This window comes from Dermacentor andersoni, chromosome 9, assembly GCF_023375885.2.
Source record: "Dermacentor andersoni chromosome 9, qqDerAnde1_hic_scaffold, whole genome shotgun sequence".
In the NCBI taxonomy this organism is placed as follows: domain Eukaryota; kingdom Metazoa; phylum Arthropoda; class Arachnida; order Ixodida; family Ixodidae; genus Dermacentor; species Dermacentor andersoni.
Genome location: NC_092822.1, coordinates 80,745,423 through 80,768,007, shown reverse-complemented (window position 1 = coordinate 80,768,007; position 22,585 = coordinate 80,745,423). Strand labels below are relative to the sequence as shown.

Below are 22,585 nucleotides of genomic sequence, written 5' to 3'. Positions count from 1 at the left end.
CGCTTCAGTAAGTAATGCAATAGATTGCGCCTCACGAGGTAATCCAAGCATTAGTCGAAGGGCAATGCGATGATCTCGCTCCAGTTGAGCCATCAAGCTAGGTGGTATGTTCAAAATTGGTAATGCGTACAGCATGCCTGAAAGTACAGATGACTGGTACACCTGAAGAGCCGTTGTTTGGTCGCAACCAGCACCACGAGCAGTCAAGGCGGCCACATACTTAAGAAGGGAGTGTGATTTGCGTCGTACACATTTAACAGCAGGACGCCAAGAGATGCGATCATCCACAATTAACCCCAAGTAACGGTGTTGACGCACCCAGTTTATAGGCGTTTCGTCAAGATACAGTCGGCTCATTGTTCGACGAGCGCGTTGTTTAGGGTGATATGCTATTGCAGCCGACTTAGCAGGTGATATGAGCAGGCCAACTTCACCCAAGTACTCCGAAGTAGCGTTGAGAGCTCTTTGCAAGCTTGCACGAAGCCGCGGACCAAGGTGCGAAGGACCGTGTTGAATTAATGCACTGGATTACGAAAAAGAAGCAGCGCGAAATCGCAAGCTGAGAAGACCGATAAACATACAGTGCGACGCAAGTTGAGAAATAATGTTGAAATGTCGAAGAATTTAGAAGAACAAAAGATTGAATCGTCGCGACGGCACACCACAGTCGCCGTAGCTAGGCGTCGAAGTCTCTGTAACGAAATTATTTTTCAACCGCTCTGATAGCGTCTACGCAGCAACGGTTGCTTGTGTAAGGTCAAATGCTCATAATCTGAGGCCTAAAGCTCATGGCACGGTGCGAAAAAGGGCACGCAGCGAGAGCAGCGCGGACATGCATGTAGACGCGCACTCGGTCGATGCGAACCCGCGCGATCGCTGCATTGATGCTTCATTCTGTTATGCTCCATTTGGTTATACAGACACTATAGGAACATATTTCACATAGTTTGCCCTCAGCGTTTGTCTACCTTTCCCGCAAGAAGCCGGTTCGGGAGACTCCATCGCGGCGACCACGCGCAGTGGCGTTCACTGTATACGTATTCGGTAAAGAGATAGCATCTGTAAACGATTCTGTGCTTTCAGTTTACCCATAATTATTATTTTGACAGCAAAAAACTTCCCTCGTTTTGAGAGTAGTTACAGAAATGTACAGGAGGGCTGCCGCGTGGTGTTTTTATTGAGCGCCGTAAGCCAAACATGTGAGGAGCGCGCCGCGTTCTCCCTCATACTATGCACGGGAGGCGCTTCCGACAGATGGCGACTCCTTAAAGGGACACTAAAGGTTAATATTATGTCAACGTGGACTGTTGAAGTACCATCCCAGAAACCTCGAAACGCTTGTTTCGTGCGAAGAAGATACTTATTTTAAGAGAAAATGCGTTCTTTAGCGTCCGCGTACCTCTAGCGCAGTTCAAATCACCCGCCCTCCAATCGAGGAGTATTGACGTCATGGTCTCATAGTGACGTTGCGCCGTCGGTGAGTAAAACGGCTCCCGCAGACGGCGCTACGGCTTTTCTGCGCAAAACGCAAACGCGCGGCCAGAAACAGAGCCAAGACAGAGCCGACAGCAGCGCGAAAGTGGAACTCTGGTGGTTAGCGGAAGGAAAGGCGGGCGACGATAAGCTTGTTCTTTATTTTATGACGCCAACTTCAACGCTCGTTGCAATGGACGACCCTGACAACGACACATTGGCTCGCGATGCTGGGCTTGAGTTTAGCGATTTAAGCACTGATGAACGTGACCTGCTGCGGAGGGCTTGCGCTGCCGGCGTCGTTGCGTACTACTACGCCGGCGGCCTGCTTTGAAAGGCACTCCTCGCGACTTCAGTAAGTCGGCGTTGAACTCGTAATCCTCTGGACGAAAGTGCAGCGAGCACACTATGTGATTTTTCGGCTCTTCGCCAACGCGCTGTGACAGAGGTATGGCACTTAACCATTTCGAACGGAGAGGTTCACTCGTTGGCACACAGTGATAAGTAGCGTTGGATTCGCCGCTGCAACTGCCCTTGGCCAAGTTCCGCGGACCGTTCGCGCATCCCACGACATCACATGGACGTGGCATTCTCGCTGCTTGTTCGAAATGCAAGTTTCGCGAGCCAGCAGGACCACCTCAGCAAGACGCGATAAAGAAACAACTGAAACTCCAAAGCACGCGCGGCGCAAAGTCGAGCGTGCAGAGTCGAGCGAAAACGAAACCTTTCGATCACCCGTACTACTCAAGGGTAGCGTCAAAATGTTATTTTTCTTATAATCGAATAGAAGTAGGCAAGTAGCATTTTCTTCCGTCTTATAATGTAATGAAATGATCTTTTTAATGCGAGTAGTTGAGCACTAGTGACATAAATTGTGATGAGGAGTGCTTTCGTCATCGGGCTAGTACCGGAATGTCGCTGGGGGTATCAAATCGTGTCATGCGTTTACCTCAATTTCTCGGTTACTAAAGCTCTGTTCGCGATAATATTGACGCCTTAGACGTTATAGAGCATTGCTTTATCACTTTAACTTGACTTTCTGGTAAACTTTAGTGTCCCTTTATGTCCTCGCCCCCAATACATGGACCGGCCTCCGGCGCGGTCTGTCTCGGTGACCACGTGACTTTTTTGTACCATATCAGTCGAATGTTCCTTCATCGGTGCGCACGGCAGAACTCACCAAAATCACCGCAACGACCGGGAGAGGGGGTGGAGTTATTATGGTAAAGAAAATATGCTATTTTCTGCAGCCCTTGCAGGGATCGGCTGCCAGCGGGACAGTGCCGTCAGCGCCTTCGCAGAGTGAGGGGCAGTATGGGAACGCTGCCAGCTGTGGAAAACGACGACGACGACGAAAGCGCGAGCAGTGGCACGAGCGCGTCTCTGTGACCACGTGGCCTTTTGTACATCTCCGGCCACGCCGCCGGGTTTTCCGCTTCATGAGCCATCTAATGATTCCGCATAAACAAATTCGAAGGGGGAAACGTTGCCGCGATGGTGAGTTCCGAACCTACGAGCCCGCGCTCAGAAGCCGAGCGTCTTACCCACTGTAGGTTAAACACCCACGCTTGCATAAGGTGAATATATCTGAACCATATGAATGCGTTCTACTGGTGGTACAAAACAAATGTCAAAGGGGAGCAGTTTCTATGAAGGATTTGTTGAGAGATTTGGTGATGGTGGAATAAAAGCCGTCTTTAGGAACCCATGTAGAGCCGTCTTAGAGCCTTGGAGACGTCAGGAAGATTTCGATTTTGCGAAAATTTAATGCCGAACACGCCACATCCACGATGCGTTTCGATGGTCGCGGGATGTGCCTTCCGTTGGGGCGCTCCCTCGCTGACCGAGATGCCACCAATCTCTGAGACCTCATGCGCTTCACGTAGTGCAACACAGAGAGATAAGCAGTCATCGAGTTCATAAGAAGTGGTTAGGGGTCCGATGGGTCTCATCACGGTTGATGATGGTTCAACGCGGATGAATAAGGTGATAAAGAGCGATAAAGATTCTTTAGTTGACGTTAACAAGTACCGATAAGGGTCGGATCAAGTCAGATGAGGGTTAATAATGCTCGGATCATGTCCGATAAGGTTGATAAGGCACGGATCGAGTCCGAGAAGGTTGATAACGACCGATGATGGTAGATAAGGGTTTGTACTGGTCGGATCAAGTTTCATAGCAGTGATAATGACACCGCGCTGTTCAGAGATGAGCAAGTGGCACAATGCTTGCGCATATTTAGACTCCTCCCCCCCCCCCCCCCCCAGAGGAGTTTCTGCGTGAATTTTTTTTCCTAAGGAATGCAGTAACAAGTGCAGCCGTTACCAGCGCAACAGTTACCATATTGGGATGCCTCCAAGAGAGAAACAGCACTTGTGAATGAGCTCGAGTGAACACCCGAAGATCGTGACATGCACTAATAAGCTATTCACGTACGACCGTTGCGAGGCGTGCCAGCCTCGGCACGAGGAGATCCGTGACACTATACATCCTCCATGTGTCTTGGTGACCCCGCATGTGTCCGATTTCACGCTTTCCCTCACCCGCTTTTCCCCACACGAGCTATAAAGTCGGTATGCGCGGAGCCGTGCAGAACGAAGCCCCAGACCGGCCACGATATGCACGAACTATTTTGTTTTCAGCAAAATGACAACTGCCGTCAGGCCGTTTACGTGTATATGACTGCAGCACGGCATTTTCTCGCTGCTGCGCGTTAAAAGACGGCACGAGAAAAAGAAATGCACGTATTAAAAGGGGAAGTAAGTTCATCAGACGCGCGAAAGCGAAAAGACGCAGCACAGGCGTTGTTCCGTTTTCCCTGGCAGCCATGTTTGCTTTATTTCTTTTTTCGTCTGCTGCGTGCATATTAGTAGCAGACGACGGTAGGCTCACGGAAAGCAGATGATTTCGTGCATGCTGCCGACGTAGGCATGCATCCGCATGCTATGCGTTCTTCCTCGTCTAAAAATGTTGAACAGCACATGCAGCTTGGGGCAGGATGTTTCCAAAAAACGCCTGTCTTCCGGCCAGTTTCCTACCATATAACCGTTCCTTTTCGTTACTTTTTTCTCTTTTTTTTTCGCCGCATTTCCGTTACCGTCGCTGCAGCTGTCTTGCGCTTTCTCGGAACGTGCTGAACGCAAGAACGCCGTTTCGAGGCACTGTGCCAAATAAACGCGCGACCGTTCCATTGTTCGAACCCTCGTTCTTCAGAACCTTGATGCATTATCCGTTCCTGAAATGGTTTAATGGATGCAACAGCTCGACAAGGCCGCAGCACACGGTGTTTCTTTTCTTTTACCCTCTCCGGACAATGAATCATCTGCATAGCCGGCCGGTTGAGAACGGCGTGACCTCCTCGGCAGGCAACGGCACACACGAGTTTTCTGCTTGTTTTTCATCCTACGCCTCCCACAGCAGCATATCATATCGCAAATTGCTGTGCCACGCGTCACGAAGGCAGTGATGGAAGCCTCTAGCCTTTCTTTTTTTTTCGCAGCTGCTGAAAGCAACGGTTATCATTGTTTTGTTTATCAATCAAGTTTTCGTCATAATAGACTCGTTTACAAAACGTAATTGACGGCTAGTATTCATGCGAAACAGCAAACCTCGTTACAGCGAAGTCAACCTTGCCGGAAAAGTTTCGCTTTTGCGGCATTTAGGTAGAAAGTGGAGGTAACGCATAAAGTGTGACGGCGTCTCGACGAAGCGAAATAATTAAGCGAGAATGATGCCGCTAAGAATACGGCGCTCACTGCTAACGAGCCCGTGTGAGACGCCGCGATATTCGCAAAACCACTGCCATACCGCTTCGTTTCGCCTAGCTGGGTTTCGATGGCCGTAACGCAGCTTTTCGAATATGAATACACTATGGTAGAGCACCGTGCAGACGAGCTCTAAAATATCCCTGGAGTGCTACAAATGATGGTCACGTGAGTAAATGGTTGCTCCTCCTTATTCAGCTCCATAAGTCAGCCTGCGCTGGGGACCCGCACGCAAAGAGTCACCGAATTTTCTCATAGTTTTCGCAGCAACAAGGTAGCGTAGGTCTTTAAAAAAATTGCTCTTTCGCACGTACGGACTACTTGCGTGTAACAGTTTGACATTCCAAGCGACAGCGGATTTGCATAAATTCGAAATTCCAGTCAAGATTTCAAATATATAATGTATGCGGGCACACATGGCGACTTCCGAAAGCACGGACAACGAACTTGTCATATAACAAAACAAAACCATCACAGGAGATCGACAAAAGCGCCACAAATGAACACACACACGCGCGATTGTGGTATTCACGCACAAAAGCCAGCCTGCTTGATCATACGGCTCACGTTCTTCTCTGGGTTCAAAAAGCCGCGCGATAATCTCCTCCGATCACTTTCCAAAAACGTGCGTGCCACAGGCGGCGCGGTCAATCACGTCCGACCGAACGCGGCAGCACGAAATAAACAAACGGCACTGGACTTCAGAAACGCCGGAGGGACGGGCGAGCGTTTTTTTTTGGGAGGAGGACTCTGCCGGTCAGGACGACATTTCGTTTCACGCTTCTTTGATTCCGCGCGCCAGCCGGGTCCAACAAGCCGGCTCACTGCTGAGAAGCTTACGTGGAGAACAACAACAAAACAACACTCTTTAGAAAAAGTGAAAAAAAAAAGCAACCTTCCGAGTTGCGTAGAAAAGAAGTCCGGCAGTTGGGCGGAACTTCCAGTGCGCCCGGCAGCTTTTGGCGACGGTCGCTGACTTCGCGAACGGGACAAAAGCTCCGCACGCGCGTCCTTCTTTCGCTTTTATTTATTTATTCCTGTTATTTACGCGTTGGCCATTCCACCTCTCCTTTGAGTATGTGGACTTGCGGACTCCACGACACATACCCTATCGGCACAAACACATGGACGCCGACTTGTACTGTTTCTATTTACAAACTTTTTTTTTTGTTTTTCTTTCGGCAGTAAGTTGAGAAAAGTGTTGTTCTTGCTACCGTGGCGCAAAGGTTTAGAGAAATATAGCGTACTGGCAAAGACATGCCAACAGGTCTGACCAATTGCGATTTTACCAAGCGTCTTTCGTGGTCAAGGTTTACACGCCTGTTTTAGCTTTGATAGAGATTCTTAAAAAAGGAACAGAAGAAGAAGAAAGAACAGTTTCACACACACACACACACACACACACACAAAAATATGTTCAGTGGCACCCGCACAGAGCTACGTATACGAAATAATCACGCTTAGCATAAACGGTGCGTCCGAATACCTTATCAACGCGACGTTTCTCTTCGTTCATCACACTCGTCTCGATGCGACTGCAACTATTTTTCTCGCAAATCGCTACTGATTCCGACTCGTTCACTTCTACTCTACACCGCCACGCGCACCAGGCCGCTTCACAATACCGTGTACTTAGCAGACGCCGTCCTTGACACTTCACCAGAGAGGTTTTCTTTTTTGTTGTTTCTAGACGCGAAGCGCCGCGGCTAGCCAGCCGCCGGCTGGTCGGTTGGTGGCAAGTTTTCGGGTGCGATCGCGGATGCCCTGCGCTGGACGTTCTCACCTGGGAACGGTCGTTGCTTCGGAGGATGCCTATTCACGGCGCCGTTATATTCCGATAGGGTGATGAGTGCTGATGGCAAACGAATCCGCCGATGCGCTGATTCACGGTTCGGGCACAAAAGTTCCACTGGCAGATCGCCTGGTCGTCTGGCTCCGTCGGCAACCCCCACGCAACACAGTTCTAGACACAAGCACGCACGGCGGCAAGCCGCCCGCTTATGGAGAACGCGTCGCCGGTGTGCGTGCGCCTGTCAAACCACTGTGCGCGCGCTCACCCACTCCCCTCGAAGGTACGCGCCTAGTGCGAGAATACGGCAAGAGAGGGCGCTGTCGAACTTCTCATCTTCAGGGTACTTCAGGGTGGTGAATAAGTCTCTAAGGCCACGCTTTTTGCGTACGGCATGTGCCAGAAGCGATTGATTGCTCTTTTCTTGTTTCGAGACGCGTTCTTCGTGCATAAAGAACAGTGTTATTTTACATAGGTCATTTCCAAACTGCATTGCGGCTCCTGCCGAGGCCGTAGTACGAATAACTAAATCCAGAAACAAGAATGCAGGAGTGACAGTAAGCTTGTAACTCGGCTGGCTAACGCGTGGCACTAAAAGAAGTAACTGCTTCGAAGTCATTACTACATTTGAGCGCCAGTAGTTTGGCAAAAGCACAGCCTTCGAGATTTGTTTTCAATACTCTGAAGAAGCCAGTCACTGAACTTGTCGCGCAGAGCAACAGATCTTGGAGGCCACAATTATTACGTGCTATGGTCGTCGCTGCTTGTCATTTAAAGGTGGAAAGTCTTGTGTACGAGATAAGAGGCAGGTAGTTTTTTGGCATCCGAGTTGTAGCTGCGCTCGAGATGAACGCAAATCCCCGGTTCGAATGTACGCGCCAAGCAGCGATTGCGTAGTCAGCGCAGAAAACTTCCAAACTTCCAGGAAGCCATGCGAACCATCGTATCATTCTTGGTACAGTGAGCTGTATGCACGCTACCGAATCCATGGTATGGTGCGCTAAAACGGAAAATGAGTTCTGTGGAAATCTGCATTGTGGAGGAAGCTTCATGAAAAGTAAAACATATGATCAACCCGAGAGAATTAAGCACGAATTGTGCTTCTCAATTCAAGGGTGTGACTAGGCCCTCCGGAATCGAACGTGTAATCCTATACTGGCTGTCCTTGTAACGTACTGATTTACCCCTCTTCTTGATGTGATTATCAGTCCTTGGGAACGTCACCCAGTTTATGGTATGTACGAATATGTTTGCCCTTATCTAGCCGTTTTCACGCCAACTTGGTTCACGGGGTATGTGCCATTGGGTATATGCCGCTCTTCAATTGAAAAAAAAAAAGAAACTTTAAAATTTATCTAGGGCTGGGCGTAATCAAACCCGCGTCACACCGAATGCTCAAGCTAGGTGACGCAGTGTGTCTATAGAAAGTTTAGGTGGAATGAACCTGTTGCAGTGAGCAGTCCGCACATTGCGCACCAGGGTCCGCCACAGGCGTCCTGCCATTGAATGCCTTCTGAGTCGGAAGGAAGCAGGCATCCGCCGCCGCCCGTCGCTCGCTTAATACTATTTAAAACGTGTAAGGAGAGAAGGAAGACGTGCCCTATCGTGAACTGCAAGAACTGCGACAGATTCCAAGGTGGGAGATGAGACTGTATGTGAGTTTCATCCGCCTCAGCTGCGCAAGGGGTTCCCTTGTTTACGACCGTCCGACGCACACCTTTCCGCAAGGCGAACGCAAGCTCCACCGCCAGCGATGGATAGCCGATTGCCGGCAATGACTGCCAGGCGTAACTGCTAAACACAACCTGCAGCAACGACACAGCGTTGTCGTCACCACTGGCACAAAATATCACGGAATGTTCAACTTCGATAAGCGTGCAACTCAGCGTTACGTCCTCCCCACGCAAGCGCGACTGACGCGCAATTCTGTCACTTGCGCGCTAAAAGCCAGTAGCAAATCATATACATATCTGCCGAGACGCACATGCGAAAACGTAACGACACATGGCGGCCATGACGTTTTTCCAGCTCCTGCAATCACTTCCGGTGTTTGTAGTGCACAAAAGCATAACCTTCGAGACTGGCTTCTCTTCCGCAAGGGAGTCTTTTCCGGGAGTGCTCATTTATTTCGTCACCCTTCAGTGTCTCCAAACTGATTTACGGTTCAAATACGACATTTAAAAAATTCAAATGCAAAATTTTTCACTACACCGAATGCACTCAAATTTTGGCAGCTTGCTTTGGCAAGCGTACGGCTTAAGAGGAAGCTTTAGCTCGGGCCCAACTCCGACGTGGCCTATTCAAATACATGTAAAATGCAAAAACGTTTTTCTGAGATAACCACTCGACCGATTTTAATTAAATTTGTTGCATTTGAGAAAGTTAAATTCTAGTAACTGTTGGTAGTGTAATTTTTATTTAGGTCCTGAATGTTGTTACAAAGATTTTCAAAAATTTGAAAGTTTGAAAAAAATAGAAGCACGAAGTTTACAGATTCACAGCTCAGCATAAAAAACAGATATCGCGGTTCTGTAAACTAAATCTATTAGATCATTGAAAGCGGACAAATTCGATAGGTCATTTTATATCTTATGTGAATTTGTTACGTTGTTTTCGAGGGTACTACAAAAGCTGTATTTCCACATTATTACATTTCTTGAGATTCATGTGTAACATATCAATTTTGTCCGCTGCGGATGTACTATTAGATGCAATTCACGGAATTGTATTATCATTTTTTGTTCTTGAGCTACAGAGTTGCAAAGTTCATAGTTTCGTTTTCTAAAAATGTTCGATTTTTGCCAATTTTTTATAAAAAATTGACTACCTAAATCAAAAATCAAACAGTCACTAGATTTTAAGTTTTTCTTTTAAATGCAATAAACCTCGTCAAATTTGATGCAGTGGTTGCCGAGAAAAACGAATTCTCTTTTTACATGTAATTAGATAGGAGCAACCGAGCTAAAGCTTCCTCTTAACATGCAATGCATAACTTACGCTCAAAAATTTCGTGTTGTGGCCCCTTTGAATTATCCTTTCTTCTTCTTAGAATGTTTGTTTCCCTTACGCTGTGTATTGGAATCCGGCCGCGAAAAAGTTACCTTCTGCTATGACAACCTGGGGAGTTATTCCACCTGTCCATTTCGTCTGCTGTTGGCGTTCTGATCGGCTGGGCTGGGCTGCGGGTTCGCAGCAGCGAGGCACCACAGCCAATGATCACATCAGCAGCAAACGAAATGGACATGTCCACTGTAGTGGACTCTTGCAGAATACCTGCTCCGGACAAAGCACACCAACCTACGGCAACGTCGTCTCTGCACCAGCCGGAGATCAATTCCAAGATATTGCATGCGGGCGGCGTACGCGCTCAGCTGCGCGGACAGCCATGTGCAACCGCGGCCGGGTTGGAGGAAGAGACGTATCTTCAACTGCGCCCCCCCCCCTTCTCTTAGCGTGTGCTTATACACGTGACCTACAACATTGCGTGCGCGGGAAGACCAAGCCGTCATCCTTCTCGACTCACCCTCTCACTTTCCGTCGTATTCACAGCGTACGGGGCGCATGGCGCACTAAGATCCCAATAGAATCTTATCGCACTTGTACTTTATGCGGAACATCACGCCAAAGGTGGCGCCGACGGCGCAAGTTACCCTGCAGAGCTCCCACTAAAAGTATAACATTACGCAGTAGATCGCGAGCGCCATTTCTCCTTATATCTTTGAGTTCTGCGTTTTAAGGTATTCGACACTGTGGCATTCTTTATTTGCCTCAGTTGCTTGTCTAATTCGGTCGTCTTTGAGATCGTTTTAGTTATAATTGCGAAGTTTCGCTTTTAAAATTTCAATTTAGCGCGCGTGGCACACTAGTAGCTTGTAGCGCCCCCTGGCGTCATTGCAAATAGACTAGTGACGTCATACGTGAATACCGTTTATTCTTCAAAAATTAGACCGTGAAAAGCATATTGTAAGCTGATAGTTGTCATTGTTTTTACTAATTAATATTTTTAGCTCACGCGCTTTATTTTATTTAAAACATTTATTGCCTGCAGTTTGGATTGATTTGAAACGTACTAAAGTACAAAGCCACATGGTTGCGGAAAACAAATGTTCATATTCCTTTCACAAATAATAAATTTTGTCGTCTACTAATTCAGTGGAAAAAAATATTCCAGTTTTTATTCTTAACGTAGCTCTTTGCGCCAAGTTTGTTACGAGTATTGTCGGCGTGACTACGGCGTCGCTGTCACTGCGGCAATTCACTTTTTGATTGCGCGGAGACCGAAGAGTGGCGGAGTGACTGTGTGGTTTTCTGTGAAACGTGTATTCACGCTGCTTCTGTTTTGTGGCTTGCTTCTTGCCCGACCCCGAACGCCAGTGCATACACTGTCGTTTCCACTCGTCGTCGGTTGTATTTCCTCGCCTCGCACGAGCCCGCCGCGAAAATAACGGCGAGTGGATTGCCGGCGTGCCGACAAGACAACTGCATTGCTGCAACCTACATGACTTGGTAGTTTAGTTCACCGCTTCGAAAAGGACCGCGTCCATCGAATTTCGCTCGCACTAGCAGCGTTCTCGATATCAAAAGCATCATCGACACGGTTCATCATCCTTGGCGACGATGTACAAAGGTTTGGAGGAACCGCTTTCTTTCTTGCAAAGTGTCACGCGGGAGTTTCTCGGAAGCCGGTGACGTTTCGTACCGTTATTTTTCCCACAAAATACTTCTTCGACCTTCTGTTAATGTCGCCCCATGTAGGAGATTGAAATAGTGAACGAGTAATTTAATAACCTAACTACGTTGTAGCCCAGGCGAGAATTCTGACGCTGGTTGACAATTCGTACTAATTGATCCGTTGTTTGGATCCTACGGAATCAACAACTGCAGTTAGTGCGTCCGCATAACAGTGCTGACGTAAGCATGAAGCAGCTCTAATCGATTGAGACATTGCGGAATGTTTGCACGCTACTGCTCTTCAGGTAGGGGGCACCAAACGTACGAAGTTGGCGAAATGTTCGCGTTGAAAGTCGTGCGATGTCATGAAAACGCGATATTTACTGGCCTTGACGAATTCCCGCAGCCATCAGAACTGTGACCAGCATGCGCGTTAGTTGTCACTATCAAGCACGAAACGTAACGGTTTCAATGACACCGCGTTGAGCACATAGTAGGTTTGGCTTGTCGGTAGTACTTTAGCCGTCTGCTTGCTTCGTGTGTTTGTGTCTCCGTCTGTTTTTAGAACTGGTCACCGTTTCAAGCCTTTGAAATTGACGACCATCTAATTATTGCATGACGTGTGTAGTTGGGAGTGCATTCAAGCCGACCTCATTGAAACTGATCCCATTAATCGATACGTGAAGTTAGCGAGCTCCACAAATGAAGCTTTTGTCACTGTTTGCTCTGACGGCTCACAAAATACGGCGCATGTATACAAAAGCAGCACCTCTTAGTGCGCTAAATGGCTTGTTAGAAAGCTAGCAAATTTTGATAAATGACCAAAAGAATGCTGTGTGTTGGACAAGATCGAACAATGAAACAATCAGTGGTCATCACAACACCCGAGTAACGGCTCACTGCTGGCATTTTATATGAACTTGTCAGGGACAACTCATTCATTGCCTTCATATGCAGACTTCGTGCTCTTTAGGTGGGTACAGTAAAGAAGTTGCCTAGAAGAGAGAAAAAATGTTAATAATAAAATGCTAGAAAATTTTCTTGCACACCTCTTGTCCAATGTTTGAAGTAGCATCACATCGGGAAATATTTCATTCATTGATATTTGTATAATCTTTTCATTCATGCTAAACAGCAGGAGCAACCCAAAGCAAGGATTAAAAAAAACAACTAAACAAGCAGGCTTGCTTGTGTTATCAGTTTTTTTTTTACATATTGTATTCAGTACTCAGGCGTCAACCAGCTAACTCACTGACTAATATTTGGCTGGGAGGCAGTGCACAACACATGAAAACAAAGAAAGCACCACAACAGTCACTGCAACAAACTTTATTGCCTTGATTTTTTTCTCTACATTGTGTAGCAAAACCAGAAACAATTGCAGAAAAACGTTGTACTAGTACCGTCTCTGAGTGTAGTGCCGTGGCCAAGCTGGTAGTTAAAGGATGATAGAGGTCATCATTTGTTGCACGTTCAAGGAATTGAGGCATCATACTATGAGTCAGCAGCTATATAACAAAAATGCAACGCATGAATTTTGTGTTCCTCTTTTAAAGTAGAATGAACGAGTATGCCTTGTCACTGACGATCAAAATGAGCAGCAGTGGACATCAGTCAACAACACTTTTCCTCAAGAGTATTTGCAATTTCTGTACAATAAACACTATTCATCGACAGGTAAAGGGTTAAGTAATCTGCACTAGTTCCAAACCAGGGATCAGGTTAGGAAATTTGTAGGCATAGGATGGTATCGGCTGACATAAGACATTCATAGATAGAAGGCCGGGAGAGGCCTTCTATCTTCAGTTGACATAAAATAGTGCGGTGACGATGATGATTGACCGTGTTCACACTCTTGCACAAATCTGTTACAGTCAAGGTGAAATGGGGCAAGGAGACGTACCCCAATGTGGAGGTGGACACCCGTGAGGAGCCCATGCTGTTCAAGGCGCAGCTGTTTGCACTGACGGGCGTAGAACCTGACCGTCAGAAAGTGCTCGTCAAGGGCTCCGTGCTTAAGGTACAGTTGAAATCTAGCCCTTCACTCATAATAAAGCGACCTTTGCAGTAGCACTGACTGCTTATTCGGGGAGCAAAAAAAAAAAAAAGCTTATGTCAATCGAATGCAATGTTGGAATCCAAGTGATGCCAGGCTTGTTTGAGTTAGCATGGTAGCAGCAGTAGCAGACGACACGACCACAGTGTCGTTGCCTGTAGCTGTTAGCTGTCTGCATCACAAGGATGAAGACGATGTATGGTGCTTGTTGCAAGAAAAAAATTTTTATGAGAGGTGTGTGCAGAGAAGTACAAGACATAACTAAATACATTTAAAGCTTCGTACCTCTTGTGTCATAGGGCCACATGCGTGTTTGGGTATTTGTCAAGAATCTGCGCATACCCATCGACCCAAGTTGTTCACTAGGCCAGACAAGAGGCAGCAAGAGGAGAGGGAGGGGAAACAGAAAGAGGAGGGAGTTAATATACAAAATAAAAGAAAGCATGAAATTTTACAAAGACTCAGGGGGTACAAAAACTGCGAAATACAGTCAAACCTTAATGTAAAAGATAATGAGTCATCAGATATAATCAACCAAATGCAGGAATCAGACAATGAAGCCGGATAAGCTACCACGGATACTATCCCCCCGTCCACTTTTTTGGGTGCAGTGGAGTCTCATTAATCCGGACCTGCCTAATTCGAATTTCCGGTTTATTCAAGCGTATGTTGTGGCCCTGTCACAGTGATGTGTATTCCAGTGTGTGCAAAGTCACGGTAATTTGAATACAAAAGTATTTCAATGGCTAACTTGAACGTGCTGTCCCACCGACCGTGCTCTCGGTGGTGTGCCAAGTCATGCAGCGGCATTTCCGACCCGGCAGAATGCTACCATTGTTTAATATTTCTGCTCAAAAGAGCTGGCATTTTAGCTGGGGGAGTCGAGTATACTTGGTGCACCTATTAGTGGAACACTGATTATGGACATTTGACTATGGCGAAGCATTTGTGTGGTTTATGCCACTCGCTTAGATTGTACTATTAATAGCTGTTAGTGGCAAGCTTTACATGTTTTCTCACTCATTGCATGTTGCAAAATGGGAAGAATTGATAATGACATAGGCTAGACACAAAGTGCTTTAATGTACCTCTTCACAGCAAATTCTGTAGGTTTTCATGATGGCTGTGCTGCACAAAATGTAAATAATTCATGTGGCTATAAGTTAGATGTAGATAAATTCCTAATGCAAGTTTTAAAAACAAAATCTGTACAGTCCTTGGGTTGTTATAAAGTACATGTTAAAAAACAAAAAGGTGCAACCAAATTAAAATTTGTCCAAATTAAATTTGCAACCAAATTAAAATTAAAAATTGTCCAGAATTTGTGGGAGATATGGGGTTCTCCTCCGTACTCTTGGGACAAAGGAATGACAACACAGTAGTGCAAACAATCACAAGGGCATTTATTGCACCTTTCATAGATCAATGCCTGCTAGCCGAGTTGCTATCCCCAAAACATGCCGATGGGCGCGCGACAAATCTAGAAGTCCGACTCACCGAGCGACCGGATAGCGAGCGAATATGTTCGCCCCATGCTGGATCCCAACGCCTGGTCATTCGCGTGTACGGTCACGCGAATGGTGGTACATTCGAAGGCGGCCACGCGAGGCAGTCTCGCAGAAGCATGGTCGGCGCCCGCGCGGACGTCCGCGCCCGCCGACGATCTCGAACCAAAGAGGACGCGCCTTGTCTCTCGGCGCCCGAGTAACCCCGCCGCGGCGCGACACTCGCGCCAGGCCACGCGAGCCATGCGGGAAAACAGCATATCAGGGGATGCGTGAGAGTCGTGCATCCCCACAAATTATTAAAGTTTGAATTCTGAGGTTTATGTTCCAAAAAGTGTGGCCTTATTCCTAGGCATGCTGTAGAGGGGGACTGGATTAATTTTGACCACCTTGGGTTCTTCAACACACACTTAAATCTAAGTACGAGGTCGTTCTTGCATTTTGTCCACGTCGAACTGTGGCAGCCAAGTCCTACCCGTCACCTCGAGCAAAAGTAAAGGGGGAAGAAAAGTTGAGCAAAGCTATAAATGTATAGTAAAGTCATTTATGGGAAGATAGCAAAGAATAAAACACGCGTTAAAAAGAAGTTGCACTCAGTTAACAGCTGTTTGCTGTGTCCCTTTTGCTGTTTCTGAATGGCTGCACAAGCTTAGAAATTTTTTAAAAGGCAGTTACAGTGAGCACTGCAGGGTAGGACATGTCACAGAGGTGGTACAGCGGCTCAGTACTTAGCAAAGGTTGAACAAACGTACACAGATGGCAACAGCTAGCTGTGTGTCTTCAAAGCAGCAAACTCCTCACTGAATGGCATTCTGATGTGATGCCTGCAAAAAGAGTTAAGACAGTGGCAATTGAGGAACACAACTAGCACTCTAGGAAGTGGCACAAATCGGCAACTACAACTGGCTTGTGTATGAAAAATGCACAGGATGCCCAGGCACACACTTCGTGACGATGAATTGGGGACAACAGTTGTCTGGTGAATGAGTACCAGTCCCTTTTTGACAAGCACTTGCTGCGGCATTCTTAACCTGTCTCAACCTTAACTAGCCTCATCTTCCGTCTTTCTTAACCTGTTGCTGACTGTTTTTTAACTGCTGTTTACTGCTGTGGGTCGCTACATTGTTGTCGTCGCATTGTACCTTTGCAGGACCATGACTGGGGAAATGTGCAGCTCAAAGATGTAAGTTCCTGCCTCCTACCTTGTTTGTCTTCTCCTCTTGCAGTCTGTCGTGTGTTTGCACTCCAGTTAACAGACTGCAAAACAAGTGTGTACGTCCTGTGTGAACAGATGCAATTTGTGGAGCACCTGCTGGTGATCGTGGCCAAATGATTTTACTCAACACGTTACTTAGAGATCGCGAGTACACAAGAGAGCCCACCTGCATCCTGTAGCAGCAAATCCGACTTCACTTGACACTGGAGATCTTGATAACAGCATCATGCTAGGCTTCTGGCATCCAGAGCCCTAATTTTTTGCTGGCAACATGTTGTTCAATTAGGAGCTGTCCTCTGCTTTGCCAACTTTGTTCAGTACAGTCAAAACCACTTATAACGATATTGGGTTTAACAATATATCGGATATAACAACAAGCAGCCGGTGCACTGTCAACTTTAGTATGTGCTCTGTCGTAAAATAAACCGCTTACTACAGTGCTCCAATGCCACGTTATCGGTCATAACAACTAAATATGGCTATTGGGTGTGTGTGTGTGCTGAAAGGAAAAGAAAGCGAAATTCTCGAGAAAAAAACATTGCAAGCCACTTGTCACACCGGTCTGTGTGTTGCGCACCCCGCAAGACACTTTGTCGCATTAAAGAAAAGAACGCAAGCCGCTTTGCCAGACCTGCCTTTGTGCAATGCACCCCGCATGGCATGCCTTCATCACATCGCATTGTCAGCCTCGCGCCCTTCCTCGTCTTCTTTCTACCCTTTCGCTGATGCCGGAGGGGGTGTAGAGAGAGGGGCGACAAAGGCAGGGTGCTGAGCACGAAGGTGGATATGGCGAAGTGGCTTCTACGTCCTTTTTTTTTTTCTAGATTTTGCATTCCTTTTCTTTTCGGCGCAGACATCCAATAGCCGGATTTAATTCGTATAGCCAATAATGCGGCATGGGAACAGTGTAGTGAGCAGTTTATTTTACCATAGAAGACGGAAAAAGTTCACAGTGCAGGACCTGCTCATTGTTAGTACGGGTGTAGTTAAAATCAGTAATGCTTTAAGTGAGTTTCACTGCTTCTTTCTGTTTAATTAAAACGTGTGAATGTTTGCCCCCTCTGATTTTTCCGTGCCACCTGGTTATAACAATTCCCAGTTATAACAGTTGGATTTCATTGGCACTTGAATAATGTTATGAGGGGTCTTGATTGGAAAGGCTTGAACTTATGTCAGCCATTCAGTGATGAGAGCTGGCTTCATCATCTAGAGATGTGAGGAAGAAGGCTCTTACGACCAGCTTGTGGTGTCCTGCCTTTAAGCTGCCAGGATGCTTTTTCTTTTATTCTGGAGGCTGTTGCGAAAAAGAATGACATGCGCTTAAGCAGCATCACCAGCACCTTGCAGTAGCTAGTGGAACTCTATCTTGGATGCCAGCTTTCATCCAAGCCTGAGATATCTTCACGCTACAATAAGCAACATGTTAATTTGTGGAGGAAAGTTCTGTCAAGGTGAAGTATTTAAGTAGTGGGAGATTCATGCAGGCGTGAGGCTTGTGTGATGTTGCCCTGATGGTGTTGGGGCTATGTTCTGCGCTCGGAGTCCTAGGAGAGGGCACCCGCCCCGGTTTGCCACTCCAAAATCCATCTGAGGAGGTGAAGGGTCGCATAATACCATAGGCTTTTCAGGAGTTTTACCGAATTTGCAGCCGATCCCGCGCAGGCATTGTCACCAGCATCTTGACAAGCAACTGCAGATTGCGGAGGAAGGCCTTTGCCCTGCATTTGATGTTAATATGATGATTACAATAATGATGATGATGATGCAAAAGGTTGAAGCATGCATCCACCCCCTCTGGCGTTCCTCCTGCCAACTGCAAAATACGGTGCCTTTCAATTTGCCAGGGTGCTGTGGTGCTGCTCATGGGCACCAAGGAAGCGCTGCCCTCGGAACCTGCCGAGAAGCCCGTCTTCATGGAGGACATGTCCGAGAGCGAGCTGGCCACTGCGGTAAGCCTTGCGCAGCACGTTACCTGTGTTTGGGGAAACTGCGGGAAGAAGCCAGAATTAGTTTGGTGACCAAATGTTTCCTAACCCCTTCAGGCACTAAGTAATTCTGTTGATTGGCAGTTTAGTTTCACGTTTCTTCAAACTCTAAATTACAGGCACACAGCCACAGTATAGATTAAAAATTTGCAGTTTTTCTAGGAGTTCTCTTCAAGGTTAGAGAATGTAGACTCTATGCATACCTACCAAGTCTCCCAACTTTTTCGTAAAGTTATGATATTACAAATGTTGTCATGTTTTATGAAGAAGTGTTGAAGGATGAGGCGGCTAAATATTTGAAAGAACACATACAAAAGAGAAATAGCAATAGTACCTGTACATTCCCTTTGGTGAGGGAGACAGCAGGTAAATGCTTTACTGAGTAGCCTAGCACCTATCACACCATGCCTTGAAATAGCTGCAGCCTTCGCTGGTGCTTGGCAGCCTTTTTCAATTCGCAGTAATTGTTCTTCAGTGGCACAAACACCTGCTTACATGTCGAAACTCAACAACGAAGTGACTGTTTTCCATTTCACTAAACATAGCGCACCCGTCCGCCTAGCATCCACTCGTGCATACACACAAGGTCAAGAGTATAAGCTGCTAAAATCGTCTGCCGACATTGGCGTCCCTCAATCCTTACAGAGTTTTTGTGCGAGCGGGGGAGCAGCACAAAGCATGGCATGACAGCTCATGATGTTGTGCTCCCTTCCTCTTTGAGCGCTTTCTCGTGTTAGTACCACTTCGGGAGTATTCCACGTGAGCCTGATCTTGTGTTATCGTCGCAGCTGGACCTGCCGGCAGGCCTGACGAACCTGGGCAACACATGTTACATGAACGCCACTGTCCAGTGCCTCCTCACCGTGCCAGAGCTCAAGGAGGCGCTCAAGAAGTGAGTACTGTTCCGTAGACTCTGGCCTGCTGCTTTTTCTTCATTCGTGTAGTTGCAGTGAACGTCCGATTTTCCATACTCCCGAGGCACGATGAAAACGTCTGAAAAATCGGGCAGTCCCAAAAAAACAAATGCATGCTTTTTACTATCGCTCGCTCCCTCGCTCCTGCTACCGCACTTCCTTACTACAGCATTTAAAGAGTTTTCGCAATCATTGAGTGAGACGTGTTCATGTCTACTTGTGCGTGCCTGACACCATGCTTGTAAATTTAGTTAGTGAGTGAATGTTTAAAAGTTTATACGGCAGATACAACTACTATCCTTACTTTTCGTATAGCTGTCTATTAATTTGCTATCATAATCGATGCTTCACCTTTCAGGCGAAACTGCAACTTTTTTTATTTATCGCAACTTTAGTGCATTGGGAGTAAATCCTTAGTTTTTTCTTGAGAGAAAGTTGTATTGGAGAGAAAGTTGTATTTCTGTATGAAAGAATGAGGTGCGCGGTACTGTAAAGGACATTGCTTCTTTAAGTCACGGCAAATGGGTGCACGTTACAATCGAGAGCGTTTTTTTTTTTTTTCCTTTTTTGTGGTCATGGAAAACGGGTGCGCGTTACAATCGAGGACACGTTATAATCGAGTAAATACAATAATGTGTCTCACGGCAGTGGCCCCTTTCCACTCTTAGTATGCTTCATCTTAATGCATTGTATATGCCTGACTGCATAACACCGCTGTACTGCGGCGAAGCTGACCTTGAGAAACCGACTTTATGCTGCTTTAGAAACCGACTTTTGAACTGCTTTCTGCGCTTCGATGCTACTGGCAAGAATGGTGAACGTGGAGTCGGCACCATTGCTGACAGCAGCGAATTGTTTTGACGAAAAACACAGCACCGAGCAGCACGAAGCTTTGTAACGAGTGTAACACGATGGCCGTGGTGGTTACGGCTGGCTGCTGCTGCTAGAAGATTGCCATGCGAGAGTGTTGGTTTGAGGTGGCAAGATAATCAAAATGGCGGTGGTGGAGGCTTCAACTGGTGGTTTCGGACGTATAGTCGCAGAAAAAAGTCGGGAAAATCAGACGATCAAGGGTTTCAGCATCTGACATTTCTGGTGTCCTTATACATTGGATGAAGGAGTATGTGGCGGTGTCCCAGAGGCATCTGAATTAGCAAGCATGTTAAAAGAATTGGACTTCTGAAAAATCTGGTCGTTGACTGTATTTACCGTATCTTTATGTGTATAATGTATGCCGAAAGTGCAAATTATTTAGCAGTAAAGTCAGCGTGCACATTATATGCGAATTTCACCTTTAGGTGTGGCTCGCGCTGCCATAGAGCCACATCTCAAGGCAAGGTTCTTTGCCATTCAAAATTTTGTTTTCTCCTAGATAGCCTTGCTCTCTCCACACCCCTGCATGTTGACGCTCCCTTCTCCCCTCTTTCATGGTAACCCAGTATTCTCCTTTTTATGAGTTGCCACTTTGCACTTAACATCTTCAGGGGGGGTCATAGGGCAGGATAAGGCAAGTTGCGTGTTTTTCATTACATTTCTGTGACAATGTCATCACTTTGAGGCTAAGTTCACTTTTTTTCGTTGTCATTACATGTCAGATATGTATTAAATTACTGTCTTAATAAAAGCTTGAAATACAACAAGTACCTCATCTTGTTCCTGCGAAAATTCCAGCCCAGGAACTACATTGAAAGCAGGTTTTGGCAAAGCAGTTTGGAAATGATAGTTTTCTTAAAGGTTTTGTTGGGCCAAAAAGTGCAAACTGAGAAAAATGAGCTCAAAGATATCAGAACATGCTATTTTATTTTAAGACCAAAAGTAATTAAAGTGCCCTGCTCCATCGGTTAGACCCTTCTCTTCAGTTCGAACCTGCTCTGCAGCAATTGCTTCAGATTGTCTTCGCTTTTTTTTTTGTCCAGGTTTAGAGCAGTTGAGTGCTCTTGTCTGCACTCGCGAACAAGGGCACCGCAGCCAGAATTAAGCCTTTCCTTCTTTATTAGATTTTTCTTTGCAGTCTGCTTTACTCTCGATGGAAGGTCCCTTATGATTAAAATGTGTGAAAAACGATCTTTCTAACGTGGAACTTCACTCCGTGTCCGGTTTCTTGCCTGTTCTGCAGCCGTGCCTTGAATAAAGTGTTCATGAGCACTCTCGACGGCAAACGCGCGCCACTGTCTGGAGAACAGAATTCATTTCCCTCCTTTCCACAGCGCAGATTGCAACCCAGCTTAGCAATGAACTTCTTTATCCATAGTGAACAAAATTATAAAATGAGCTTTTCTGGTGAAAATCACCGTTTTTCTCCCCGCATCCCCCTTGAAAGGAAACTTTCCCACATATTGCTGCGTATGCTATACACTGCAGTCACCAGAGTCTCCATTATAACTGGCAAGGATACGGCCTTGTGGGTAAAACATATTCATTTCATCATTTATTCAACCTTAAGGGCCCGAAGGCATTGCATAAGGGGGGCCGTGCATCAAAGTTGTACAGCTTCATAAGAAAGTAACATAAGAAAGTGCACATTGATTGTAATAGGTACAAAAAAAGAGAGAATTACAAAAAAGAAGAAAACAGAACATATACACAGTACCAACGAGGCAGTAAATAAATATTAATAGGACAAGTGTGGTATTTAGGTGGTTATGTTGGCATTATCAAAATCGTTTAGTTTTTTGTGAAATGTTTTACGGTCGCTGCACGAAACAATGTTATCCAGGAGTGCGTTCCGAAGTGTTGTGGCATGGGGGAAGAACGAGCTGCTCATTGCCGTCGTCCAGCACTTTATTGCTGCCAAGGGGCGAGTATGAGACAAACGGGGTGATGTTCTGAACAGGCATTTTAAGAGAGCACGTCCTGATTGGGTGAGATAAAAGAAAGTGTGAAAAAGGCAATGACGAGAAGTTACGCGCCGTGAAGCAAGCAATGGAAGAGAGAAAGTTTGTTTTAAGGTGGTTACGCTGATATGTCTTGAATATTGTGACGTAATGAAGCGAGCAGTGCGGTTTTGTATGGCTTCTAAGTCATTGGTGAGGTAAGCTTGCGAGGGATGCCAGATAGATGATGCCTACTGAAGTTTGGGTCGCACATTTGTTAAATATGCTAGTTTTTTTATTTCGGGCGATGCGGATATTAAGTTATGTCGCAAATACCCTAGTGTGCCTGAAGCTTCACAGCGAATTGTTTGAATATGTTTCACCCATGAAAGTGATGGC

The 22,585-nt window shown here is 46.4% G+C and overlaps 2 protein-coding genes across 2 annotated transcripts in view; one reads left to right on the top strand and one right to left on the bottom strand.

Moving 5' to 3' along the window:
- Window positions 1-7,264, bottom strand: part of Rab23 (RAS oncogene family member Rab23) — a 96,293-nt gene extending 89,029 nt beyond the window's left edge. The window contains exon 1 of the mRNA XM_050176186.2: window positions 7,021-7,264. The gene's annotated coding sequence lies outside the window, so the exon portion shown is untranslated. The remainder of the gene's footprint in view (window positions 1-7,020) is intronic.
- Window positions 7,265-11,271: 4,007 nt separating this feature from the next.
- The window catches only part of Usp14 (ubiquitin specific protease 14), a 45,613-nt gene continuing 34,299 nt past the window's right edge, over window positions 11,272-22,585 (top strand). The window contains exons 1-5 of the mRNA XM_050176184.3: window positions 11,272-11,653; window positions 13,572-13,717; window positions 16,409-16,441; window positions 18,319-18,423; window positions 19,248-19,351. Of these exons, the coding sequence (XP_050032141.1) occupies window positions 11,644-11,653; window positions 13,572-13,717; window positions 16,409-16,441; window positions 18,319-18,423; window positions 19,248-19,351 (398 nt within the window). The 5' untranslated portion in view covers window positions 11,272-11,643. The remainder of the gene's footprint in view (window positions 11,654-13,571; window positions 13,718-16,408; window positions 16,442-18,318; window positions 18,424-19,247; window positions 19,352-22,585) is intronic.